This window comes from Acanthochromis polyacanthus, chromosome 12 (assembly GCF_021347895.1).
Source record: "Acanthochromis polyacanthus isolate Apoly-LR-REF ecotype Palm Island chromosome 12, KAUST_Apoly_ChrSc, whole genome shotgun sequence".
Classification (NCBI taxonomy): domain Eukaryota; kingdom Metazoa; phylum Chordata; class Actinopteri; family Pomacentridae; genus Acanthochromis; species Acanthochromis polyacanthus.
Window position 1 is genome coordinate 22,488,750 of NC_067124.1, and position 27,002 is coordinate 22,515,751.

Below are 27,002 nucleotides of genomic sequence, written 5' to 3' on the forward strand. Positions count from 1 at the left end.
ATAGTCTGATTTCTCGAAATGCCTTGTTATAGGGAGAACTCATGCATTTAAGATTTTAAAAGCAAAAAACGCTTGAAAAGTACTAACAGTAAAAGCAGGCAGTATGCACAATGGCCCATTTCCGTTAAAGATAGTTTAGTTTATTGTAATTACTGCTGCACCCTGCATGGACATGTCACTTTAATGTTGTGGCTGCTAGAAAGTGGATCGGCATTCAAATCTACAATAATATATGATCATTTGTTGGTGAATTCTGTTTTTCACGTCTGTACAGTATAAGCCTCACATGAAGTTCAAGTTCTTCAAATTTGCATTTGATAGTGCTTCATTGAACTTGCTGATTAATACCCACTCTTACCGACCAGTGTTTTAAGTTATTTGGTTAACTAGTAGTACAATGAGTTGCTGCCATTGTAGGTAATTTATGAATTTGTGGAAAAAAACAAACCTGATTTTCAAATAAGTCCTAGCAAATGGAGCCAAACAGTCACCATTATTAAAGCATCGTCACATCCGATGTATGACTCCCAGCCCCAGCTTCATTTTGATCAAAGTGATGATTTGACATTCTTTTCACGAGTGCATTTGTTGACATACACTCTGACTGGTTCGCTTTTGAGGCAGCTACTCTGCTTTTTCTTGTTGTGGATCATTTATATTTTAATCAGAGTTCTTTCGTTTCCCGTCAGGTTTTCTGCTTTTCCCCAGTGGCAGTAAGCCTCATCAGCTTAAATAGCAGCTCTATAGTGACTCCTTGTTTTTTTTTTTAAATCATTGAACTTAATCATGATAGCTTTGACAGTTTTTCCTGGTCTGGTGACTTTGAATGAGTTTTGTAACATGGACTCATTTATTTGTGTTCAAAGAGGTTAACATCAGTTTTTTTTTAAATTGTCATTAAAGGTAATCCATCACAGTGAATGAAAAACTGACAGGACATGTCACAAAACTTGATCTGCGTTAATAAAAGGCAAAGCTCATTGCTTCATATTAGCATTAACATGAAGTCAACCCTTTCTGAAACTGCCTTTGACAGATGCACAGTATCTTTCTGAGGCGCAGCTGAATGAAGAAAGTTTGAATCGTGTTGAGTTTGGTTCACAAATTTGCAAATCATTAACTCAAATAAATGTCTTAGATACTATTCTGTTCTTTGCATTTACTAATGCATACCACTGAATTGGTTTGCAGCAGTTTTATTTTGTGGCTCCTTAAAATACAACAGATTACTTACAACCTCCCATCAAACCTAATGGACTCATTGTGGTTGTGTGTCATAAGCTACAATTTTACAACTTATTTTAAAGATTTTAGAGGCCAGAGGAGATGGACTATTTATTTATTTATTTGGTTTTAGGAGGTGAAAATTTATATATTTCCCAAGCAAAAAGCTAAAAATGTCGATAAAAACATTTTCTGTAACATTTTCTCAGTATGTATTTAATTTTGTGACTCTTTGGCAAGTACAGAACCACTTGTTGAGGTGGCATTATGTTAGCAATTACTTGTGTTTTCAAAGTGACAGTATTATGTGTAATGTTGTTTTTGTTGTTGTGTTTTGGCAGGGGATAGTTTTGGGTTTTTTTTATATTTGCTTTTTATGTTTTTGTTTTTAATGATGCCAGTTCATTATGGTACAGTTTGGGAAAATTAACTGCATTGAAAGTGTGTGTGGTCTTTTATTGTGGGCAGTTTAAGGCACACCTGTGCACTAATCATGGTGTCTAATCAGCATCTTGATATGGCACACCTGTGAGGTGGGATGGATTATCTCAGCAAGGAGAAGTGCTCACTATCACAGATTTAGACAGATTTGTGAACAACATTTGAGAGACATGGTGATATTGTGTATGTGGAAAAAGTTTTAGATCTTTGAGTTCATCTCATAAAAAATGGGAGCAAAAACAAAAGTGTTGCATTTATATTTTTGTTGAGTATGTATATATATATATATATATATATATATCATTTAGGCTAAGCAGCTGTCAGTCTTATTTAAAATGAAAAACAACAGAACATATAAAACATTTTAAAATATCAAACTTCTACATTTCTTTATATAAAAGTTTCAATTGTCTTCTCAAATTGTGCAAAAAAAAATGTTTGGCCCCGCCCACTGACATTAGCCACATCCAATAGGATTATAGCTAGCAGCATGCAGATGCAGATGCTGTGTAAATATTACAAATATAAACAACCTTGACTCTAAAAGTGAACGTGAAAGGTCCTCCTTCTCCGCTGCTCCTTCCAACCACCGACCGTCTCTGTCCTCCTCCTCGGCTTCTCCGTCAGACTCAGCCGCACTGACCCCACCGACACGACGGAGGAGCGGAGCGGAGACTCGGTATTTACGTGAGACTGACCGAGGTCAAGGTGGGAGGGTGCAGCCTCACAGCCAGTCTGTCTCCCGATATTGTTCCTGAGAGGAGAACTGAACTGAATGCAGGCAGCACTGGTGAGAGAGGGTAAGTAAACGCTTTAAAAGCGGTTGAAAAATAGAATTTAGTTGTAGCTGTATAGACAAATGGACACTTGTTTAATACTGAATTCATATAAAAGAACATGCTGTTTGGGAAGTTGGTGTGTGTGTGTGTTTTTTAACGTTTTTGTGCTTTTCTCCGGTGGTATTGTGAACATATTGACAGGTTTATCTTCGTATGATTTTGTATTTGTAAAACTACTTCTTGGCTTGCACTGCTCAGATTTTAACACTCTTGCCATGCATTTGTGCATAATTTTAATTGTTGATTGTTGATTTTTTTTTCACAAGCATATGAAATTCCCCATTGCAAACAACTAATGTTGCTCAATCAAGGAAGCAGCTGTAGATAGTACAACTGAAGAACTCTTAAAAACAATTTAAACAGCGGAAAGGGCTATAAAAAATTCTACTACGTATGTTGTTTTTTTTTTAAATTTATTGTGATGTGTCATGTAAAGCGCTTTGGATAAAAGCGCTATATAAATACAACCATTTACTATGTTATTTGAATAGATCCCATTCACATTTGATACAGACTGAGGTTCACCAGTGTGCAGTATGAGGCTGTTATTTTTCTCATAAGAAAGGTGCAGAAGATGTGTGGGACAAAAAGTGGATAATGTTTCCTCTTGGGCCCTTCCACGTTTTTATATGTGGCATCTCTCCAAACACAGCTTCCTGAAATTTTAAATTTCATTGCCCCTATTGCTCTAATTGTGTTTCTGCACAAATTTGGCACAAACATCCACCTCTTTTCAAAATTTTCTCATGTCGTGTTTTCATTTTGGCAGACTGCTCATACTCATCTCAGTGTAGTTGTCCACTGAGACCTTGATGTAATTATGCCTCAATGAAATAAAATTATCTTGCCCTCATTTGAATTGCAGAAACAGATAATATATCATTTATGAAGTTCTCATTTGCGCTATCCTCTGGTGGCCAAAAGACTGTCATTATACGCTCTCAGTGGTAAAGCTCAGCAGAAGGACACGCTTTGAGTCCTTCCACGAATCCCCAAATATGTTGAACTGTCAGATATTACAAGGCATGATGATCTTACTTGACAGTGGGACATATGGAAAAGTATGCAAATACTAGCTAACTGTGATTGTATCTAAACCTTAAATGTTTGTACCATCTGTGCAATGTGGCAAATTTCTGCTCACTTTGAGTCTTTATTGAAATTGTCTAAGAGCAAACCAGAGAGAAGTGCACTGGCTTTGCAGTTAAGAGTCTGTTTTCACACCACACAAAGGCACTGCTTCCTCACCAGTCGAGCTGTGTGTATTTGCTCCACTTTAATTTCGATCTGTGCACATAAGGCAGATATCAATTGGAAGTGACTTCCAGAAGCTGAAGTGTAAAAGGTGGAGAAGAGACCAGACTGCTTCTTGAATAAAAGATGTTTGTGGTTGATATGGAGCTTCCCCCCCCCAGGTTGAGATCTTCTCTTGTGACTCAATGCTGAATTGATTTTCTCTCCTGCTTGTTACTCTGTTGACTGGGAGTTCTATTTATTTATTTATTATTTTACAGATAACAGGTGGAAGTGTTATTATATGCTGGGGAGTTGATCATGACTCTCCTATTGTGTTCCCCTGTGGCTCATTTTGTCTCTTTTGTCCTGTCTTGCACTGTACACTTATTGCAGCAGGGATTTAGATCAAGCACAGGAACTTTCATCAGAATTAGTGCCATGACTTCATACAGACTGATGACTGAATGTATATCACCATGAGGCGATGTTCATTTTTATAGCAGCACAGAGGAAAAGACATTATTATAGCAGCTGTACTTCTGACTGAATGCTGTTATTCCAAATCCTCTTCGAGTTTCCCACTTAAAAGAGAAAATACCCCACCCATGAGAAGATATTTTCTGTCTTTCATTGCTGGGTTAATTTCCAATATATAGAAAAGTCCTCTGATTTTGTAACTGGATCTGTAATTACATTTGTTTCCAAAAGTCCCTGGCTGCTTGTTAAAAAACTTCTGAAAACAGGAGCGTGAGTAGTTCAGGGAATGGCTGAGAGTCAAACCGTGAATATTTTCTGCCCCGATCTCAGCAGAGAGCTGATTATACTGCAAGTGAACATCCACACCATTCCCACTGGCTGAGACTCATTGCTGCTTCTCACTGAAAGAAATAAAAGATTTATTGCTGGCCAGCTCATAGCCTTAGTGAAGCCGGAGGAAAATTTGAAGGAGTGTTTTTTCTTTTTCTAACTTCTTTCCCTCGTCTTCTCTGCTCTTCTTTTTTTTCCCCCTGTAGTGTTGGAGGCCAAGGATTTAATAGACCTGTCAACTGTCTCGAGAGGGGAGCAACGGAGGACGATAAACACGAGATTGGCCAGGAGGAGACGGAGATAAGAAAAAAGGCTGGTGATTGTAACTGAGGAGAGAGTCGTACAACACAGGAATGAAGTAGTGAAAGGTCAGTTCACAGGAAAACAGCAAACTACTGCATAATGTAATTACACCGCCCAGAAATAAAGTACATTTTACAGTCAAATTTGGCATCTATAGTTTAGAATATCAAAAAAAACATGATATCAATATTGATGCTTAGATTTGATGATTAATTTGGTGGTAACAATAAAAAAGGCTATCCAATTCTTGATTCATTCTGCATTTACATATTTGTGTGTTAGTGAAACAAATGATAGACAGAAAAGATGGAAAATTAATTGTCGCATCAGTTCTCTTTTTGAAGGTACAATATTAATACCAGAACAAGACACTGACTTATGTTCCCCACATAACATTAAGAGTAAGAACTGCCAAAGTAACACCAAATGTAGTCATCTCAACAGAGAGATTAATCAACCTTCAAAGATTTTCTTTTCAATAAGCATTTGTATCATTAAATTTCTGCATGTTTTATTTTGCGTGTTTGTGTCCCCATGCCATTCAAGCATAAATGTCGAAAAGTGATTTTAATCAAACATATTTAAAACATAAATATCAAAGGCATTTCAACACAACTTGGAGTTTGTTTTATTCCGAATTTTAAGGCCCAGAGTTTTATTTTTTCAGTGAATTTATCTGGTTTCCAAGTATCGTTTATGATTGTCCTTGATTATTACTAATTACTGAGCCCCGAAAAACTCTTGTCAGTCGTCCCCTACCTACAATATACGACCTTGCTTTTTCATGAAACCTTGTTTTCTCGCTGCTTTTTGTGTCTGCCTGAATAAATTTGTGTGTGTGAGATTAATACTCAGACACAAATGATCCTTTCTCCATAATGAATGTGAATCTGTACAAAGTAAATCAAGGTTGTAATGAGCAACAGCATCGACGTAGTTGCATCAGAATTGCTGTTTTAATTACGCTGGAGCGCTTCTGAGCTCGGAAAGCATCTGGGCTGTGTCTTGCTGTCTTTGTTTTCTTGGACAATGCAATCTCATAAAACTTTGACAAATGAGCTCAAACTCTGAAATGCAGATTAGATATTACGGACAGACTCATGTGCGCCACAAATTGGATGTAAAATTTTTAGTTGTTCTTTCACTGTCAAGTAGGAATGAACTTTCCACAACTTTGGTTTTGTTCGGGGCGCTTATCTTTGGATAGGGGTTAGTCAAGTTAAACTGTATTTCATCAGCTTAATGCTCGGTTTTAAAACACTAATTGGACAAATTTCTAGCCAAACTGCCATCCTTTCTGTTACATGACCTCACTTTTTTAACATTTGCCTTGCTTGTTCCACTAAAATTTGTGAGATATGGTGATTGGAAGTATGCATATCAATCAGAGAATCTATACAGCAATTTAGCCAAGTGATGCGCTTCAAAGTTACACATATCAATTGAGCTGGAGGTCACATAATGACAAGCATTTCACAGTGCAGTCATGGAGGTTGTCAAGCTTCCAGTGGCACAGTTTAACAATTCCTGGAGTGCTATTCTCAGTTGAGCGTATCCTTACAGTGAAGTGATCTCATAAAATCTGACCTTAAGAATTACATCTTAGAAAATCAGATGGCATTTGTAGCCATGACCTGAGGGAAGCAGTCTTCTGTACATGTATATAATCAGTTTAAGATGTGCATACACAGTTATGTAGTTTTGCTTTGAGGCTATATGTGAAAATGAATGAATGCAAGCAGGGATCACTGCACCCTATTCTGAGAGGAAACCAATAAGCTGATGTTAACGGTGGCTTTTCTCTTACAATCACCAGAGCCAGACAGGGTTACCTATTCATCATTTGAAATTTGAATCTCTCAAAGTGCTTTCAGTGGTAGTTATCTGTCTCGAGGGCAAAAATTCTGTGTGGTACATTTAAATCCTCTCTTCATACATATTACAGCTACTGTATCAAGTTTTTATTATCTGAAAGTGGAAAATTGGTTAAGAAATTGCTGATATTATCAAAGATTGAAATAAGCATATCTTTGAGAAGTGTAAAGGACAACTTTTAATGCTCTGATAAGGCTTGCTTTTATTGAGTTGAATCTACTTTAAATGAAAGGAAAATCTCAGGTGCTTATGGTATGAAAGGAAAACTGCTCAATAACTGTGCAAGACCATTATGTAGCGTTGTTTTTGTATTTATTTTTCAGTTATTGTTAGCCCAGGAGAAAATCCCTCCCCACCTGTGGAAAGAATCTGTTGTGGTTTCAGTGCCTAAAGCTTCTCTTGTAAAGACCCTTCACAGACTATCACCCCATAATCCTGACATCTCTTGTGGTCTTAAGACAGTGACAAATTATAGGTTAGCATCATAGCCACTGTGACACATCCCATTGGTTTGTAATATTCCGTTTTGAGACTTCAGATTTCCCTTTGGTTGTCACCATCTTGGTCTTTTGAAAACCAAATGTAGCAAGCAAGTGATGGTTCTGACTTGAGGCCACTATGCTCACCCATTCAGCCAACGCTCTAAAGCCCCTGTGCCCTACTTTATTATCTGTTTTACTCTAAATGGGCCCATAATTTACAGAATAAACAGCATGCTGTGTTTAGCATGAAGTGAAACTAACACTTGAGACCATTAACTCCCTGGGAAAATGTTTACTGAGGTAACAAATCAAGGGAGAATCTGGGTCATTTTCTAATAGACTTCTATACAGTTGGATTTCTTCTGGCAACCAGTAGAGGCACCCCCTGCTGGCCATTAGAAATAATGCAGGTTCAAGGCACTTTTGCATTGGTTTTACTTTTCAGATTCAGTGGCTACGTCCATATTGGATGTACAATCTATGGTTAGTGTTGCTCCAATTGGTGTATGAGACTACAAAAAATGTTATAGATGCCACAGTGGTTCTTTTAATTTTGTTCTTGAACATTTGGAGAGCAAAAACAATCATACCTACCTGCTCTTTATTTATTTCTCCTCTGCATCATCTATGTGTGTTTATTTTAGATTTTTGCACTGTTTGCTTGATAGCAGATTGATTTTTTTTTTTAAACTAACAGACCACAGTGGTGATCTTCTGTGCTCCACTGAATCCCCACAGGTTGTGTTTGTCCACTGTTTTGTTTGAGTTTTACACAAATTACTGTGTGCTGAGAGCTGTAGGTATGCATTGAAATTTGTGGATTGTTTAGTCATTAGTAGGTGACACAATGACAAAGAGGTGACAGATGATCTAGATGGAGATGTGATTTTTCAGCAGCTGTGATAAATCTTTCTTTCGATTAAATTAAACTGAAACAAAGGAGAAGGATGTTGAATTCCAGAGAAATCCTCTGTCTTTTAAGTCAATCATCATGAAAGGTAAATTCTTCAAGGCAAGTCTCGCCGCTTAGCCGCCATTTTTGCAACTCCTCCAGGTACTTATTTTGGCCAAGCAAGATGAAGTGTCTATCCAAATGGAATGATCAGAGCTATATTTACAATTTCAATGGTCACTGGGGCACAAAAGCTGTCTGTATAGAATCACCAGTCAAAAAGGATTTAAAAAAAAATTATGCTTTTGCCTCTAAATAAAGTTTAAAACATATTTGTCCTCACAGGTCTCCTTTTAAAGGAAGTTTAGAAGTGTCAGCGTTGATAAGATTTTATGCTGCTTTTGTTGAATCTGTGTTAACCTTTGCATTTTATCTGCTGATTACTCAGCATAGTTAACAGACTAGGAAGACTAGTTAACTCAAATGATCATGGGCTATAGTCTGAATGATCTTGACCTGTGTTAACTTACAAAACCCACAGGATCAATGTGCCACATAAACTCATCATCCACAACATCAAAACCACTGGCAGGCGAAGTAAACAACATTGATGAACTCATTACAATGACACCTGTCAAGGGCTGGGATATATTAGACAGCACATAAGCTGTCAGTTTCTGAAGTTGATGTATTAGAGAGATAAGCGATATGGACAAGTGTCTCGATTTGAGCAATTTTGACAAGAGCGAAAATGTCATGTCTAGAGGACTGGGTCATGGTGTTTGCGAAACAGTAGCATAGCATAGAACCAGACCGGACAGAAAGTTCATGCTCACCTCTGTCCACGACTAAAATGGGCATACGAGTGTCAGAGCTGAACATAATGGAGCAATGGAGGAAGGGGTCATGGTCTGGCGAATCATGTTTTCTTTTATATGATGTGAATTCCCGTGCATATTGTTTACCTGGGAAGGAGATGGCTGTAGGATGAACTATGGGAAGAAGTTAAGGTTGCAGAAGAAATGTGATGCTTTGAGCAGCCTTTCTGACATTCATGCAGATGTTACTTTATCAAGTATCACCCCTCCACACTTTTTTGCAGACATATTGGCGCGTGTCTGATACGAATGGACACCTGTGGAGTCCATACGTCGATGATTCACAGCTGGTTTTGCAGCTTGAGGTGGGTTTACACAGTATTAGACAAGTAGTTTTAATGCTGTGGTTAATTTGTTTAACGGTCACAAACTGTGTCTGTTTTGAGCAAATGAATCCAAGTCACACATGTCTCTACAGTGTGTTTTTCAATACTTCAGCTCAAAATACTTCAAAATGGTTCATTTCACCATGACTGAGTAACATCTCATTTTAGGGCTGTTCTAAACAGACTTCTTTGCACTGAAAACCAATGAGCTACTGCTGGCTAGTTTTAGGACGTCTTGACAAATTTGCAGAGGAGAATATCTCTGTATTTTATCAGCTTTTGATTTACACCTCCAAGTTAATAAAAACACATTAAAATGGATTTTCACTGTCTGGAGCATTCTAATTATAAGGACATCATTTTTACTCTGGCATGTTTTGCTTGGGGATAGTTATGTATGGCTGATGTGTTTTTTTTCCACACAAAGACATTCCATTCCCTCTTTATAAAAATCTTGAAATGACATTCCCAATATTGAAATCCAGATTTAATAGACATGCTAACACTTTACTTTTCATTTTAATAGCGTAGCTTGTGGACACACCATATCTGCAATGTCGATGAAAAACACATTTTCAGTTCTGCTTCTCACACCAAGCTACACACTGGACCGTTCATCATTCTATGTCATTCTGAAAGTTTCACATCCAAGTGAAGTAACAATAAGCAAAACTCATTTCTGAGGGAACAGAGTTTTAAAGTTAGGGAGAGATCGTTGTCATGGGTTTAAAAAAGTGGAAATTGACTGGTGCTAGGAGCCAGGATTTAAAGTTCCATCTTCTATGTCAAAATGACAATCCACAGGGGGAAAAAATATATTAAGCTGAGTTTCTCACAGGCTGTTAAATGACTCACATTTTATTTTCCATTTCTTATCATGTTCAGCCTTGACACAAAACTTCAAATTTTTGTTCTTAGATCATTATTTTTGAAGCAAGAGAATTTCAGTATCTGCATCAGTGTGACACTTTAAGCTTTTGATCTAGTCTTTGTGTCACACTCTTATGTTCACTACCGCTTACATCTGTTGCCTCATGGGGTGACAAATACAACTGAGCAAGGCTGGTACTCCATTCGTTCTGATTCCTTTGATCTTTGCTTTCTATATTATCTTGGTAGTTAAAGTCTCACCATAAGGTCTAATTCATAGCTAATAGGGAGATTAATTTCTTTAATTTGGAAATGTTTGTGTTGTGATCATAGTAGTAGTTCTTAAACATCAGCTTCAAATGTATTTTTTTCTGTAAATTAGATTTAATAAATTTATTTTAAGGTCAAGAAAATGCTCTGGGCAAAGGATGCCCAGTACTCTTGAAAGACATCGTCTTCTCCTTTGCTTATTACTTTGACTGCAGCAGCTTTATTGAAGCACAACACTGTAGTCTGTTATTGGCTAACGGTTTTATCCTGGTATGGCTCTCTGTCTTTGGGGCATCTCACTCTTTGAGGTCTTTGAACCCATTTGTGAAGGAAAGGTGAAACTTTGGATTTAGTTCAAGTCTAGAGATATGACTGAAGGAAAGTTGTTCAGTTTTGGAAAACAAAGTTTGATCTTCATTTTCTTTTGTCCTGCCATGATTATGTTTGGTGTTGAGCATGATAGCTAAAAAAGAGTCAACATTTCATTGGCATTCAGTAGAAAGGGCTTGCTTAAAGCAATCAATTACTATTAATTTGGCTGTTAATCAATATAAGTTATCTTGACTGCAGTTTAGTGCATATCCAAATGCAAGCTTTCGGATATTTGTATGTTGTGTTTACTTTTTCTTTTTAGCCCTTCTAATTTGGTTTTCTCTAATTTGAGTCTTAAAGCAGCTAACATTTGCCATTCACCACCCAACGCTTCAATAAAGGTCTTATCAGTGGAGTGTCTCTTCATAGAGGGTTGAAACATGCTTTTCCAGCTGAATGCCATCCTTACTATTCACTCCTGCACACTCCTGCTCCTTGTAACATTTGTATTGACCTTTACCACAATGATAATGTCTGTATACTTTCAATTACTATCTATCCACGTGACATCAATACATACCACCAATGATAAATGTCTTCCTTAGGCTCTCTGGCCCGGAATGTGTGGTCAACAGGTGAGATGATTTATCGATTCATTAAGCTCAGCTCATCTTGGAGATGTAGCAATGCAGATCACTGGTCAGGGTCAGAGATAGGAGATATCTATGGGAGGCACATGATGGTGTGAGTGGCTGAAGATCAGGTGGTGAAAATCTGACTTCATTTATGCCTTTGAGACTGACAGGAAAGCTCACACAGAGAAGGTGCAAGTCAGTCATCCATTTCATCTGTTGCTGTTTAATATTTTATGCAGCTTTTTGCTATTATGTGGCCTGGTTCCACTGTATCAGAAGAGCGCGATAGAGTGATAAGAAAGGGTGCGGGAGTTCTCATTTGTCCTCATAATGTCTCCTCTCTACAGAGACACATAAACCTTCAGCAGAGGCTTACTGATTGTAAGTTTTAAACACAGGTGTGGATCACAGAGAAATAATTTTTAATAGATTCTTGAATGAAGCAGTTTCTTTGTGATTATCTCTTATTTACCCGAAGCCAGCCAACATGTTTACCATACCGTATGTAGTCTCTCACTCAGTCGGTATCTCTCTGCAGGATTAGATGCTTTTCTCTGAACAAACACATCCTCGGGCCTGGTTTTGACTATTAATTTTCAAACAAAGAAACCATATCTGCAGTTTTAGAAAACGTCTTCTAAAATATCCACAGAAATCTGTTCTGAATACATTTAAAACTCATTCAAACTCAGCTTCCTGAGTTTCAGACACTCTCTCCTGCTGACTTCAAATGTTGGTAGAAATGTCTGTAATATGCTTCTTCACAGAGAATGGAGACCGTAGTCAGATTCAATATAACAACCAATATGAAATCAAATACTTACAGGTTCTTATGGCAAAAAAAAAGCTTCAAGTTATGCAGGATAATCAATTTCTCCACACTTTATCTGTCAGCTCAAACAGACATTATTTCTCCCAAGATTTGGATTTATTCACATAATCTATTTTAATTCTTATAAATTGCCCTGTCAGGCTTGCAAAGTGACACTTTACACATTAGAGCTTCTGAATTTCTGGTCAGGGGAAGTGCTCTGTCCTTAGCTCACTTTTCAAATTAAATTTCATCAATTATCTGACAACCATGGTCATGAGGTGGATTAGATAACAGCGGAGCATTAATATCCCAGAGGGACAGTTTGGCCCGCAGATGATATTTAATGAATACTAAATTCTGAAAAATGCAGCAAATATTGAAAAACACACAGGTTAAATGCCTCCTCTGTAGTTTTGTCCATTAGTGGTCATAGTAAAAAGATTAAGATCTGGATACCAGACTTGATAATGGAACCTATTCATTTGAATAGAAATTGGTCTCCAAGGACAATGCATCATCTCTATAGTAAGCCACATTGCATATGTGAATTATTGTTTCTCTTGCTGACCTTGCTGACATACTCTTATTCAGCCTCAGCATTCAGAGGATGCATAAATAATCTGTTTTATGTTTTGGAACAGCTATACAAATGTAAAACCTTCACAGATTAAACATTGAAAATATGATTGATTATTTTATTTAACAAACACAATTTTTTATCATAGTATTTAAAGAACACTTTACTATTCCATACATGCGGAACAAAACAAGCACTTTAAAATTACAATGTTCTTTTTTATGTTTTTTTTTTTAATGTGTGCATTTGCGTGCTTGGTTGTCCTTTTGAAGCTGCTTGTATGCCCTTTATAATTGCCCATTGGTGACAAGTAAAGTTTTTTTTAAATTGAAATTGATGATAGTATACAACTGACCATGTTAAAAGTTTTATATGTGATGCAAAATGCATTTCAGACAGCAGGTTTTTTTTCTTAACGGGTCACAGGGACAATTAGACTACAGGGCTGAGTTCCCACGTAGCTTATTGCTGTCTTTATACATCCATGGCAGCATATGGACATAAACAATGCATGATGATATAATGTATTTTTGAAAACAAACTTTTCAGATGCATGAAGATTAATATTTGTTAGATCTAGTAAATAACTTTAAAATGCACCTTTATTGCCACTTTAGCTGTTGTCATCATCACTTGACACCAAAATGACTCTGACAAAGCAGTGAAAAGAATCCAAGCAAATAATGGAAACATTAAATTTTAACAGAGAAAGAACGTGTTGTGTGAAACCAATCTGCTGAGCATGTTCCCTGCTTGAAACATTTAGAGTGAAGTTCAGCGTTACCAGCGACACTAGCTGTATTTTTACAAAATCATGGATGCGAAGTGCTGTTTCTCCCTTCATTAATCTCACTTACTTGCTTCCAGTTGAACTTTTACAACACCAAAAGCCAAAAACAACCTGTAGAGACCCCAGAGATTTTATTTCTGTTTCAGTCAGGGGTTTAGATAAAATCAGGTGACCTTGACTGTGTGTACATATGCAAGATACTGTGTTGTTTGCATCTGTGGTGTCCTGCTAGCTGCCTCTTGGAGGTGAGACCACAGACAAAGTTGAAGCCTCGGTGCCACGATAACCTTTCCTTTTATTCTCCTCTGCTGTCAGAGGAGGAAGCCAGTCTTTGTTCGGTATTGTGAAAAGCTGAATCGAATGCGCCGTGGGCCATGAAGGTTCTCAGAGTAATTATTTTTCTCTTTCTCCATTTTTCAGCCTGACCATGTTCACTGGAGAGAGATCATGACTTTACTCAACGAGTCAGACGAGGCCTCCTCTCCCACCTTCCCTCTCCCCTCCTTTGAGCATAATTTCTCTGTCCTTGTCACCAATGACCCCTCATACCCCTCTGTGTCCTTGCCCTCCTCCTCCTCCCTGCTGACATCCTCCAACTGCACAAACTCTACTTTGACCACGTCTCCTCCGTACAACTTCTACGCGGTGCTGTTAGTCCTCCTGATCTTCTGTGTGGTTTTTGGTAATGTGCTGGTGTGCGTGGCCGTGTCCCGGGAACGCGTTCTGCAGACAACCACCAACTACCTCATCGTCTCCCTGGCTGTGTCCGACCTGCTGCTGGCCACGCTGGTCATGCCCTGGGTGGTCTACCTAGAGGTGTGTGGGCTCTTCTGTTTACATTTTAGCTGTTGCATTGACATTTTTTTAAAACATATTTTGTGTGTTTTAAGCACCAGTAAAGGAAAACGTGCTTTTATATGCTGCGGCAGCTAAACATTATAAGAGTGGATCCATTTTTGGATTAGAAAATAGAAAAGATAGTGGATGAAAATATTTCTAACAGCGGGAGCAGTGCATTAATTATAGGAATAGGAAATCACCAAAAAATTAAGTGAACTGTTAAATTTCAATTGAATTTGGTAATTTGAGAATTTAATGATGTTTGACATGTGATAATGAGCTGAATATCTTTGGGCACTGGGCTTTTTGGAGTTGAAAACATTTTTTGAACTGCAGGAATTTTTAACTGGATTATTGCACATTTTTTGACATTTTCTAAAAAAATGATCTAAATAATATTCAGCAGATTAATAATTAAAAAATGTTGTTAACCAAGCAAAATTTAATAAAAACTGTAAAAAGTGTCCCTTCACAGTTCCCATAAGGTCAGGGTGATGTTATCCAATTGTTTATGGTATCTGAACAACAGTCTGAAAACCCAAATATGTTCAGCAAATGACAAATTATCACCTTTTAAAGATTTGAATAGGTAAATGTTTGGCATTTTTGCACAAGAAACAACTGGAGTGATCAGTAGAATCAGTTATCAAACTGGCTATTGATTATTTTACTGCTAATTAACTAACTGATTGTGTAGTAGTGATTGGTAGTACATGTTTCATTTCAGGTCCAAGAGACTTACTCAGATGAGTAAAATACCTATAGCAAACTCCTCAGTAAAAGAGAAAATCTGGGTGTTGAGCTCTGTTAGAGTGCAAAATATGAACTTCTGCATTCAATAGTTATGATTTAAATATTAACCCATTATCTTTTTGCATTTGAAGTTCTTTGAGGGCAATTTTTCAGAAGCAAATCATGATGGCCTACATTAAAGGAAAAACCTGAATTAAATATTAAACAGACTCTATTAAGGAGGTGAGGTTTGCACCAGCCTGGTTAATATTAATGCATCTTCACCAGTGTTCGAAGATATTAGCAAAATGGACAAAAGGAGTGAAATAAATGAAAGTCCTTGGAAAGTACTGAAGCTAAAAATGGAAGTAATGGAAGCGTGTTGACCATAAGTTTGGTTTGTTGTGTTGAAGGTGGTGGGAGAGTGGCGCTTCAGTCTCATCCACTGTGACATCCTGCTCACCCTGGATGTCATGATGTGCACCGCCAGTATCCTCAACCTCTGCGCCATCAGCATCGACAGGTGGATTTACACTTTACTCTCTCTTTACTCTCACTGTGTCTCCTGTTATTTATTGGGCTTTTTACTCAACGCCATTCTTTTTATGCAATCTGTCTTTCTCAACAGAATTGCTTTTCAGTAAGAAAAGAAGTTATGTCTTGATTAATAAATGTCACTATGATTTTTATTTAGAAAAAATACCAAATTACAGGAATGACAGTGAATCCGTTTGATTTCTTTACTCACTCCTCTTTACTTTGGTCTTGATTGGCTCTCTCTCACACACAAAAACACAAAAAGTTAAAAGAAAGACCAAGCATTTATTTACACATGCACATGTTCTCTAAAAACTTCATGAATCCATCATCCAGAGCAGCAGAATAGCAGCCACTAGCACTCTATTGTCCAGCAGGTAACTACAGGCTTTCACATGTGGTCATTAGAGTTGATTTTCTTTTTTTGGAACAAGGAGACCATGTTTGATGCTTTGATGTTCCACCTGATGCCATGTTCATGTGTCCAGAGGGAGGCGTCCAGACACCCAGCGGGCAGGATGTCTGCAGCTGTGTCCTAATTTGTCTGACAAAGTGACAGATTGAGGTCACACCAGTTTAGACTTGTGTAATTTGGTGCAATAACTAAGGATAAAGTCTTAATTGCTTTGCTGAAGGTCCTTTGCTGCTGTCAGAAGGCTGTCAGGGCTTAATACACCAGCAATTTTGCAACGACACAGTAGCTACAAGGTTAAAGATTTGGTCAAAGTGCTTTAAATTAGGAGGCTTATGTCAACATTGCTCTTTTTATGCACATTCCTCCAATTTTGAGTGACAGAAAATAATTGGTTAAATTAGCATAAACCCAAATAAAGTTATCAGATTTAGAGTAATTACAGTACTGCTGACATTCAGTAATTTGTTTAGCTTATTTGCTTGGTTTCATTTATGATCACATCACTATGAATCTGATTGCTCTCTCATTACTCTCATTTTTACTCTATGTACAAAATAGCAAATGTTAACTTGCAAACTGTCTTCACTCAACATACTAGCTTTGTTTTTGGATCATATGCATATACGTTTGTATGTTGATGTTTAGCATTTAGCCCAAAGCTAAGCTGCTGAATGTGTCCATATCACAGAGCATCTGGAATGACTGTTGATTCTTGAATCTCTGTCTTGTTATGTTAAGTGTAGCAGGGCAAGGCGAACATGCAGTTTCTGCTTTTCCAGGATCTAAAACAGCAGTCAGCAATTACTTTCCACCATGGACCTTTTTTTTTTAGAACTGCTTAGATGTAAACAAGCATTTAGAGGCTTGATCAAAACAATTGTCTATGAAAAGTGTTGGATATCTGTGTGTCTAATGGGGTAAAAATAGTAGTGTCTTGGATCAGGATTGGAGATTTAATTAATCAGTCCACAAATAGAGAATGGTTATTAGATATAGATTGTCAGAGGATAAAAGACTAGTCTCCCTTGCTTTATTTTATTACCTTTATTTTTTTTTTTTGACTGCATGCAATTACAAAACCATTTTATTCTTCCATAGGGCTTTGCATAGCAATATAAACCCACGCACTGATAAAGCAGTAAAGCCTCACACTCATTGCCTTGATAGGATTTCTGTGATTTGAATTCTGTTTTAATATTTGTTCTTTACTCCCAAGAACATTGAACACTACCATGGCTGCAGCTGAAAGAATGAGGTTGAGCGAGCCAGAACAACAGGCGACATCCAAACAGCACATTAAATGCAATACACAATTGTAATTTTAGTCAGAACCATTCGTGCCTCAATGATAGTGCAATGCTGTTGATGAATTTATCAACTTACACATTTGTATTGTCTGCATTTTTTTTTTTTTTTTGCAAGACTTCTTTCATGGTTTTGGCTGCAGCAGCTTTGTTGCTTTCAACCTTTGTTCTCATGCTATAGTTTGTTCATCCTGTGAGAAATGTGTGTCTCTAGACCTGTCCATGTTTGTAATTGGCCATCTGGTGTCATCATTGTCTTTTTTGTGTGAACACACTCATAGGTAGATTATGAAACTCTTGTTTGACTAACCTTAGTAAAGCTAGATAACGAAAAGGGTGTGTTTAACTGCTTCTGCTGCAGGTCTGATTGTATTATTTACCTGTGAAATTCATTGCACAACTTTATCACACTCTATTTCAGAACTTCAAACAGCCTGTATCTCTTTGTAATCAGACAGCATTAAATGTCACATGGTCAAAAGACGTTACACTGTTCTCTACAAGAGATTTCTGTGAAATATTTTAGCGTAATTTTGAAGCTTTCAGATGTTTTCAGACCTGGGTGTATTTGTATTTGTACCTTCAAAAAACATCTTGATTGGGTGGCAGTTTCAAACCTTTTAATATCTCCAGATATATAACTTCTACAGCCATGAAATTTAGTGAAGTTCCAGACAAAATAGTTTCCAGCAAATACCAAATAATTTAGTGCCCCCAGGAAAGACCAAAGTTTTATTAGCCCTTGAAAAATGTGAAGGAGCCCCAGAAAGTTCCTGTAACTTCATATATTTATATGAATGTGTCTATTTTGCCTATTTTGTACAGTCTTTCATTGACATTCTACCAATATCTGTGGCTTGTAGCAGTTTGATGTGTGGCAATTATTGTTGCAGTTTTTTGATCTTTTGAATTGCTTAATTGGTGATGTGGACTTATTTCTGGGACCACAGAAACTGATATGAAAGGCATCAGTTTACAATGTTAGGCTATAGGTAGGCTATACAATGTCATTATATGTGCAAAGTCAAAAAATGCTTCCATGGTGTCTTCATGTTCAAATTTAACAACATGTAAGGGTTACTTTACCAAAAAGTTCCCATTTTGGATCTTAACCACAGTTAAGTTTTGACATATTTTTGTTGGAGGCCCAGACTTCCATTTGCCTACCTTTGATTGAAAGTTTTTTTCAAAATGTAAAATAATATACTGTATTTAATGCCTAAATTAAGTTAAAAGTGATCTTGTCCCTCTGTCCTCTAGAAGTAACTATGTACACCCTATCTTACATATTATGTATTTATAGATGCGGGCCAAAATAAGTTCTGCATAACAATTCATTATCCTTCACAATATCTGCATCATTCCTCCCAGACTACTTTATAACTGACAATAGACTTATCTCCAGGGGACTTTTTTTCTAAGAATTGAGTCTACAGCTCAAGCATCTTTGGACTATGTGTTGCAGATTACAGCAACTGAAACAACAAAGACGTCCTGGGTACTGAATGCACTGGAAACGGATTTTCATTTCTTTTATCAAGTCTTTGGCGTCTTTTTCCCTGACCCTCTGCCTGCAGTTGGGATTACAGCAGCTCTCTCAAGACTGTTCACACCTACATTTACAGCAGGCAACTCTAACTAGTTGTGACATGCTGACAGTTGTGTGTTTTGTGTCCTTGTGGCTGTGAAACAAGCACTGACAGCGTTTGTCTGTTTGAAGGGAAACTGGGAATTTGTTTGTCTGGATTAGTTTGCTTTAAAATATGTGTGAACATGTCTTTGGGGCGATACAGTCTGAAGTTGCATCACTGTGTTTACCTGCTTCTTGTGCGCACTGACGTGTAAATACAGGCACCGTGAGTGAGTGTGTGAGAGGCATGCTAATGTGTCATCCTTGTGTCTTCTGTATCGGTGTGTTTGTTTTTTTGCAGATACACAGCGGTGGCCATGCCGTTGCTCTACAACACCAGATACAGCTCCAGGAGGAGGGTGGCAGTGATGATTGCTGTGGTGTGGTTCCTCTCTTTCGCCATCTCTTGCCCTTTACTATTTGGGCTGAACAATACTGGTAACACCCTCATCTGATACGACTTCTCGGTTTACTTAGCACTTGTAAGCTTAGGTGCTGTTAGCTCCATCCAGACCTGTACAGTCTATGAAGTGTCACACTGAAATTCAGTCATGCATCCATAGCACATAGGTGATACTTGAAGCTTAAAGCTTGAAAGCAGAGCAATATCTACCACTTCATCACTTCATTTACATCAAAACTGGATGTAAACAGTTAATTGGCTTACAGAAAACTGTTCTGCAGATTACAGAATAGTATTACACGAAGATACTGTTAAACTCAGCCCTGTCTAGCTGACCAACAGTGGCGCACTTACTTTGCCTTGGATATCCCATGTACTGATCATGGTGGCTAGATTAAAATAATTGGTTTCTGTGTGAAATGTTACCGTTCCAAGGCTTTAAGTTGAGACCATATCTCTACAACATGATTATGTGAGGTCATAAATAAATGATGTCTCATGAGCTTTGCTAGCATTGCAAAATTAATGAAAGCCCATTGCTGAGATTGGCAACATCGGCCTCCCCCTAGATTGCAACACGGCATTGAAATAGCTGTAATTGTGACCAATTTTGATGTTGCAGGCCAGTAATATTTCAATCACGTAGCATCTCCGTGATAACGACTCAGAAATGTCTGAAGAAATGTTTATAGGAAGAATACACCCTGGTGATAAGGGCCTTACCATCCTAAGTAGAATTAATGTGAATTGAATTCTAAGTGAATTTTTTAAAAACAGCCGCTTAGCTCCCTTCACTCCAGCCGAAATGTTATACTGCTTTGAAGACTTTTAACAATAACAACTAATAAATAAATAAAAAGTCAGGCAAGGCAAGACTGTAGCAGCATGAAAAAGATACATTGATATTTTGAAAATGTGTGCAGCATTTACTAGCAGGTACCAAGAAAAGCCAGAGCATCCTCAGTACTTTTTATGGCATGTTAGTGGATATCTCATCCCAAAACAAGTGCGTTGCTGTTAGATTTATAATCGCAGCGTTTAATCCTCATGTTATGTTTCTCATAATTGCGACCCAGCCGCACAAGGCTCGACATCTGTTTCACCGTTTCCCTGTCATAGCTCCAACATCTACTGTAGATGTCACTGTGGGAAATTAAGCATGAGGAGTTACTTCTTAGCCGCTTGCACATTGTATCGTCTGTTTTCCACTAGTGCGGAAGTATATTTCTGATGTGGAAATTTAAGATTGGCTCCTTCACGGCTTGTTTAATCCACCACTGTAAATGGAATTTTTTAACATAATCACTTTTTATCATCATACGTTAGCATCTCTGAGACGCAATTTGAAAAATTTTGAGGATGAACGATTCATCTCACGAATGGGTTATCATGCACGCTTTCTTATGCAAGACAGCCTCTGTAATACCTTCGTCCATCTGTGCCTGAATCTGGTTATTTATCTTTGATGAGACAGAAAACAAACCTCCGCATACGGTTAATGAGCTGACGTTATTGCAGAGCATTCGGTTACGTTTCCTTATGTGGTTCTCACTGACGCTGTGACAGATGATGCCTACAAACAAGTGGACACACATAATCCTCGATTTGTTTGTTGTCACACAAAAGCAGCAGGAGTGAAGGTGCTCCGCAGATAACTTCTGCCTTAATGAAGGCGGCTGTGAGGAGGGACTTAGGTTCTGAATGCGTTTGCACTGAACTGACAGTGATCCACTTGAAAATAAATAAACACAAAGTAATGTGAGAGTTGACATCCAGCAGCCTCAGCTGTGTGTCTGAAAGCAGCAAGATACCGAATGATAATTTAAACTGAAAAATGTTTCACTCTCCTTACTAAGTGGTTGCTCAGAAATTAAAACAGTGTTTGAAAGGCTTTTATAGAGGCTTTCATTTAGTTCCCATGCAAATTTTTGTGCTTAAATGATCAAGTTGCGTCATCACTGGCTCCCAAATAAGTGCAGTCAATTTACCAATGTGTCTTTAATAAAACTGACATGAAAATAGTGCTTTAAATGTGCACTGAATACTCTTTTCAAGATCAAGGATGAATAAATAAATGTGCAGGGAATATGAAATTAACATCAGGAGGAGGCTAGTTTAGCTTACTAACATATCTAAAGGAAGGTAAAGGTAAAACTGCATCTCTCTGCCAACACCTTTTACATCATTAACACTTTGCATGTTTTTTGTTTAGGTGAGCCTTTAGCCTTTTTTTCCTGTTAGCACTAACTCAGATCTCTTAACATATAAAGATTTGTAAAATCAAAATAAAAATTTGTATTTTTAGGAACAAGCAAATACTGGCACAAGTCAGCGCTTGATACTGAACTTGATGCTTATCAGACAATGACAGTGGCATAGATCTTATGGCTGTAGCCTCCAGAGTGACAATTTTTCCAGTAAAACATTTTTAAATAAAACAGAATTTGGGACCATAAAAAGGAGACAGCTGCAAATATGAACCTGAAATGAAATGTTATAATAGTCTCCAAATGCTTCTGTACAATACTTGCATTTTCCTCTCTTCCTTGTTCTCCTTTGCATTAGCGAGCCGTGAAGGCACCACTTGCAGCTTTGCAGACCCAGCCTTTGTGGTGTACTCATCTGTGGCTTCCTTCTACGTTCCTTTCATCGTAACTTTGCTGGTGTATGCACAGATTTGCGTGGTGCTGCGCAAACGAGGCAGACGCACCGCCCCACCGTGCAGACATGGTCTGCTCACTCAAAGCGAAGCCGAGGCAGGGGAAGGCCAGCGGCACCGGAAGGTAGAGTTTATAATCAACAGAAAACGTGTCTTCTGAGAATGCATTTTCCTTCTTCTTCCTCTTACAACATTTTGACAGGTGTTAAAAAGTTGAGGTGACGTTCACAACTTCCAAGGGCATCTTTATCTGTTCAGAGTTCTGTTTTAAACAATGTTTGCTCTGCATTCAGGACATTTTTAAAATCCCTGATAACCTTGGCTACCTCTAAAACATACTCAGTGTCCACATTTCCACAGAAGATATTTTTCCCCCACTCAGAATCAATCACCAACTCAACATTTCAAGTAACTGAAGCAAAAATATACAAGCAAATTGAAAATTCTTGTTGACAAAAAGTAAACAAAACAAGGCCACTGTTTAAGTGGTCAGTATCAGCAGGAACAGCATCACTTTTGAATGGCGAGTACTGGCACTGGCAACACACTGGGTAACATTACCAAATAGCAAGCTGTACTGCATACATTTTGGCAGATGTGGAGTAAGAAATGAATCAAAATTTAAGCGATCCTGATGTAAATGTTTATGCTTAGTGTGTGGACTAAAAAACAAATATCAGCCAATGTATTTTAATCTTTAGATCTTAATATAAGCACCTAATTTCCTTTTCTTTTCACTTCGCGCTGCTTCCGTCCTTCTCAGAATAAATGTACACAACCAGAAGACGTAAAGTTGTGCACAATGATCCTGAGACCTGCCACGGCAGCCCCACAGCGCAAGAAAGTGGTGAGTGTGATGAGAAAAATGAATGCTCGTCATGAATGACTGCTCTCTTTTCTGGCACTTTTATATGCGTTTTGTACAATCTGCTGCCTCTGCTTAATGCTCTGCCAGCATCTGATCATCCTTCTCCTTCTTATCTTCATAAGTGCACCACTCTTCCTCTTTTGTCCTCTTTACAAGCATCCCCACCTCTGTTTGCGCTCCAGCACTTGCCTCCCTCAACACCCTCCTTCCTCCCTCTCTGTGTGTCAGACCCTGGTGAAGGAGGCGTTGGTTCACCCCGTTGAGGTGGAACCAGGTCAGTTCCTTCCACGGACCGAGCAGAGCCTGCCTCCTCCCCCTGCTCCCCAGACCTCGTCCTCTCACTCCAGACGGGCCCGGATCTCCCTGTCCATCTCAGTTGGACCTGCCCCTGTTCTTCCCTCAACTGTGACGCGATCTGCCCTGACACCTCGTCCTCCGACCCTCGATGACGGCATGAGGGGCCGGGAGGGATGGAGGGAACGCAGCGGCGGCAGGGAGAAATGGTGCATCACCAAGGAGAGGGTGAGAGGGAGGCTGTCGCAGCAGAAGGAGCGAAAGGCAACGCAGATGCTCGCGATTGTGCTCGGTGAGCAGAGTAAAGTACAGACTAATTACAGAGGTGTTCTTTGCACCACAGAACACTTCCACCCTGACTCACTGCATGCTGGTGTGCACAAAGTTTTTTTTTTGTACACAAACAAACGAGTGCGCTGAATATTTCTGCATACTAAAATACTTAGATTTGGCAAGAAAAAATGGAGACATCAGAGGAATAGTTTGAGAAATGTGCTGATTTGCTTTCTGACAGAATATCTAGATGAAAAGGCTGATACCACTCTCATTACTGTCCACTACCAGTTAACATGTTATAATTTGTATATTCTCAGATTTAACAGGCAGACAGCATATTGATATCGATCTTCTAATCTAAACTATCAGCAAGAATGTAAATAAGCTCATGCATAGAAATAGTAAAGTCACAGCCTCTGAACAGAAATCAGATTTGCTCAGTCATTGTTCTTTTGGTCTTTTTGTCATACTCTAGTCGCATTCTTAGCTTATTTGAGTATGCTACAATCTGGGATTAAAAAAACACAATAAAGAATATATGTTAAAATCAGATTTTAAAAAAAAACTTTCTATAACCTTCCTTTAAAACCTTTATTTTAGCTCCCTTTATATTACGCATGTGCTCTGCCAAAGCATCTTTTTCTGCCATAATCTGAAATAACCAGTTCATATTACTAGAAAGAAATACGGCAGCACTTGGCTGAATGAAGACAGAATTGAAAATATGTTAAAAATGACCTACTTCTTCAAAAAAAAAATTTTTTTGTGTTAAAACTGGCATGACTGAAAACAATATGCAAATTTGGATCAAGTTTTAGTGATTTCAGTAATAGGCATCCACAGCATCAATTCTTATGGTCTCCATTATTTAAGACTTCTTACTTGATTGTATTGTGCTTTTCACCAACCTCATCTGTCTTGTTATTTGTGGGACTGATTAAATTGTCTGTCCGTCTACTGTTTTGCCGGTTTCACAAAATTGTGCTAATTAAAAATGCAGAAGTTTGCGTGTTATTTCAGTTTTTGCATCCCTGCATCATTTGTGCCACATATTTTAGGGCAAAAACACTCACATATATTTTCACATTTCCTATACTTGACATCCTCTTACTGTTTCCAAGGTGTGTTCATCATCTGCTGGCTGCCTTTCTTCTTGACCCATGTGCTGAAGGCCCACTGCAGGAGCTGCTGCATCTCACCCTCACTGTACAGCGCCGTTACCTGGCTGGGATACCTCAACAGTGCCGTCAACCCTGTCATCTACACCACTTTCAACGTTGAATTTCGCAAAGCCTTCATCAAGATCTTGCACTGCTAGGCCAGACATATAAGAGGCATCGGCTGTCAAGAAACAGAGAAGAAGCCTGACATTGGTTTAGGATTTGAGAGCAGAGAATAGAAGAGGAGGTAAAGAATAAGAACTCTGGCGGGTAGACGGAATGAGACAATACACTGGACAAGTGATAAGTCAAAGTGTGACATGCTTTAAGGAAAATTAACGATGAGAAAGGTGTAACTTGTAAGTCTGATGGCAGAGAACATGGCATACAGGGGGGGGGGAAGGGTGACAATTTGCAGACAGCTACAAGAAACACAAGCAAGCTGGAGGTATTTATAAAAAAGCAGACATGCACTGTGATGTGTACATATATTTTGAAAAGGGAATATGTGAGGACAGAGAATCTCACCGCAACACCCTGACTCAGAGCCTCCACATATGTAAAACTCCCAGTGACGTGACAATTTTTCCAATTTGGAACACTTGATTTGTGTTCGCCGTTGCGACTCGCTGTCGTATTTTCTTGTAATCTTGACAAACCATCTTGTTATCCGTCCGCATGTTTTTCAAAGAGGATTGGAAAGTGTCAAAGCAGAAAAAGAAACTTGATGTATAAGTCCAGATTTAAACTTTGTTTTACTCTCATGCCCCACTCTTGATCTTTTCTCACACTTTTTTGACACCTTTTTAAAAACTATATCCAGTTACAATTATAGATTTGGAACTGTTTTAATCCAATTTAATGTGTTTTTTTTTTTTTTACTTTAAAGAAGTGTGCATTCGTATACAATTTTATGTTATAAATAATCATTTACCAGCTCAGAACTTGTACAGCCCAGTTATAAACACAGTAGTATTTTCATTCAGCACTCATTTTATTTTGAAAATCTCACTGTCCTCATGAATTGAAAACCCTAACAAATTGAGATTTTATTTGACCTGAGGCTCAACATGGACAGTGTTTGTTGAAGAATAAAGAAAATAAGTTGGACAGAATTAATAAAAATGTCTGTAAAGTACAAATGACAAGACAGTGAATAAATAAAAGAACAGCTGGTTACAAGATGTAATCAGTTTACAAGTCCTTTATTCATACTCCAGTTAAGTACATTTTACTCACCTTGTCAGTGGCCCAGAGAGTGAGTGTTTGCAGAGTGAGTATTGCACACAACTGAGCGGTTAGTTTTCAGACAGGACTCCACATGCATCCTGAGAATTGTGAATGAGCCTTGTTTTATTTGAACTTTTTCAAGCTTTCATATCAATATGATGTAAAATCTCAGTGTGGGTATTTATCCTGTGTTTTTAATCCTGTGATAGCAAGATGCTGTACGTGTGTGTGTGTGTAGGTCTGTGCATTTTAACTATCCTCTCCCAAAAGATTTATGCAAGTTGTATCAAATATTTAGAAGATTCCTTGAAAGACGAGCCCTTGAAAGATCTTTTTTTTTTAAATATTATTGATTGATCCAAAGCTCACACCTAAAAGCACATCAAGCCTCTCAACACTGGCAGTGAGTAGGTTTCAGCATACTAGTGACCTTAGTTTTGTCTGCTAATATGTTTCATTATCACTTGTACACTTTCAACCCTCCTGTTGTCTTGATTTACGGGCACCCAAAAACTATTGTTTCCTTGTCTGTAAAAAATCCAAAAATTCAGCAAAAAAAATCCTAAAATTTCTGAAAATTTGCAAAATCTTCAAGAAGAAAATTCCAATAGCTCCGTAAAAGTTTCCCTTAAAAGTTTTATTTTTGACAAATGCCCCCATTTTCACTGTGAATTCCCCCCCCCATTTTCAAACTTTAAAATGGGTCAATTTGGGCCCGCAGGACGACACAAGGATTGATTAGCTCTATCTCATTTGACATTTTGGGAAATACTATGTATTTGCTTTTTTGCAAAAAGATAGAGAAAAGGATCACTTATTTCTCAAAGGTACTGCTAAAAGGTAGAAAGAAATATCTGCTTACCTCTAAACCCTGCCTATTAACATGTTTTATTGTTTGATTCATGCAAAAACTGAAGTGTAAAAATGACAAGTTGTTGGAATGAATTCACAGGAAGTATCCATCTGAACTCTCTGCTGCTTACCTGACATGAACTTATTGAACTCTAGTGTTGTTAGTCTTGGATTTTATTTATTTTTTTCCTTTAACGTAGCTGTCAGCGAAGGAAATTTTGCAGCCGTTTT

General features: G+C 38.0%; 1 protein-coding gene across 2 annotated transcripts; it reads left to right on the forward strand.

Annotated features, from left to right (window-relative positions):
- The first annotated feature begins 2,172 nt into the window (after window positions 1–2,172).
- drd2l (dopamine receptor D2 like) lies at window positions 2,173–25,878 on the forward strand. 2 transcript variants are annotated; one of them, XM_022205509.2, is made up of 10 exons: window positions 2,173–2,465; window positions 4,754–4,915; window positions 9,202–9,282; window positions 13,992–14,387; window positions 15,557–15,666; window positions 19,331–19,467; window positions 21,998–22,215; window positions 22,855–22,938; window positions 23,188–23,545; window positions 24,651–25,878. In XM_022205509.2, exons 4-10 carry the CDS (start codon window positions 14,019–14,021, stop codon window positions 24,845–24,847), a joined length of 1,473 nt encoding a protein of 490 aa, XP_022061201.1. In that variant the 5' UTR covers window positions 2,173–2,465; window positions 4,754–4,915; window positions 9,202–9,282; window positions 13,992–14,018; the 3' UTR covers window positions 24,848–25,878. The 2 variants fall into 2 exon arrangements, with proteins under 2 accessions (XP_022061201.1, XP_051813276.1); XM_051957316.1 differs by lacking the exon at window positions 9,202–9,282.
- The last annotated feature ends 1,124 nt before the right edge of the window (window positions 25,879–27,002 follow it).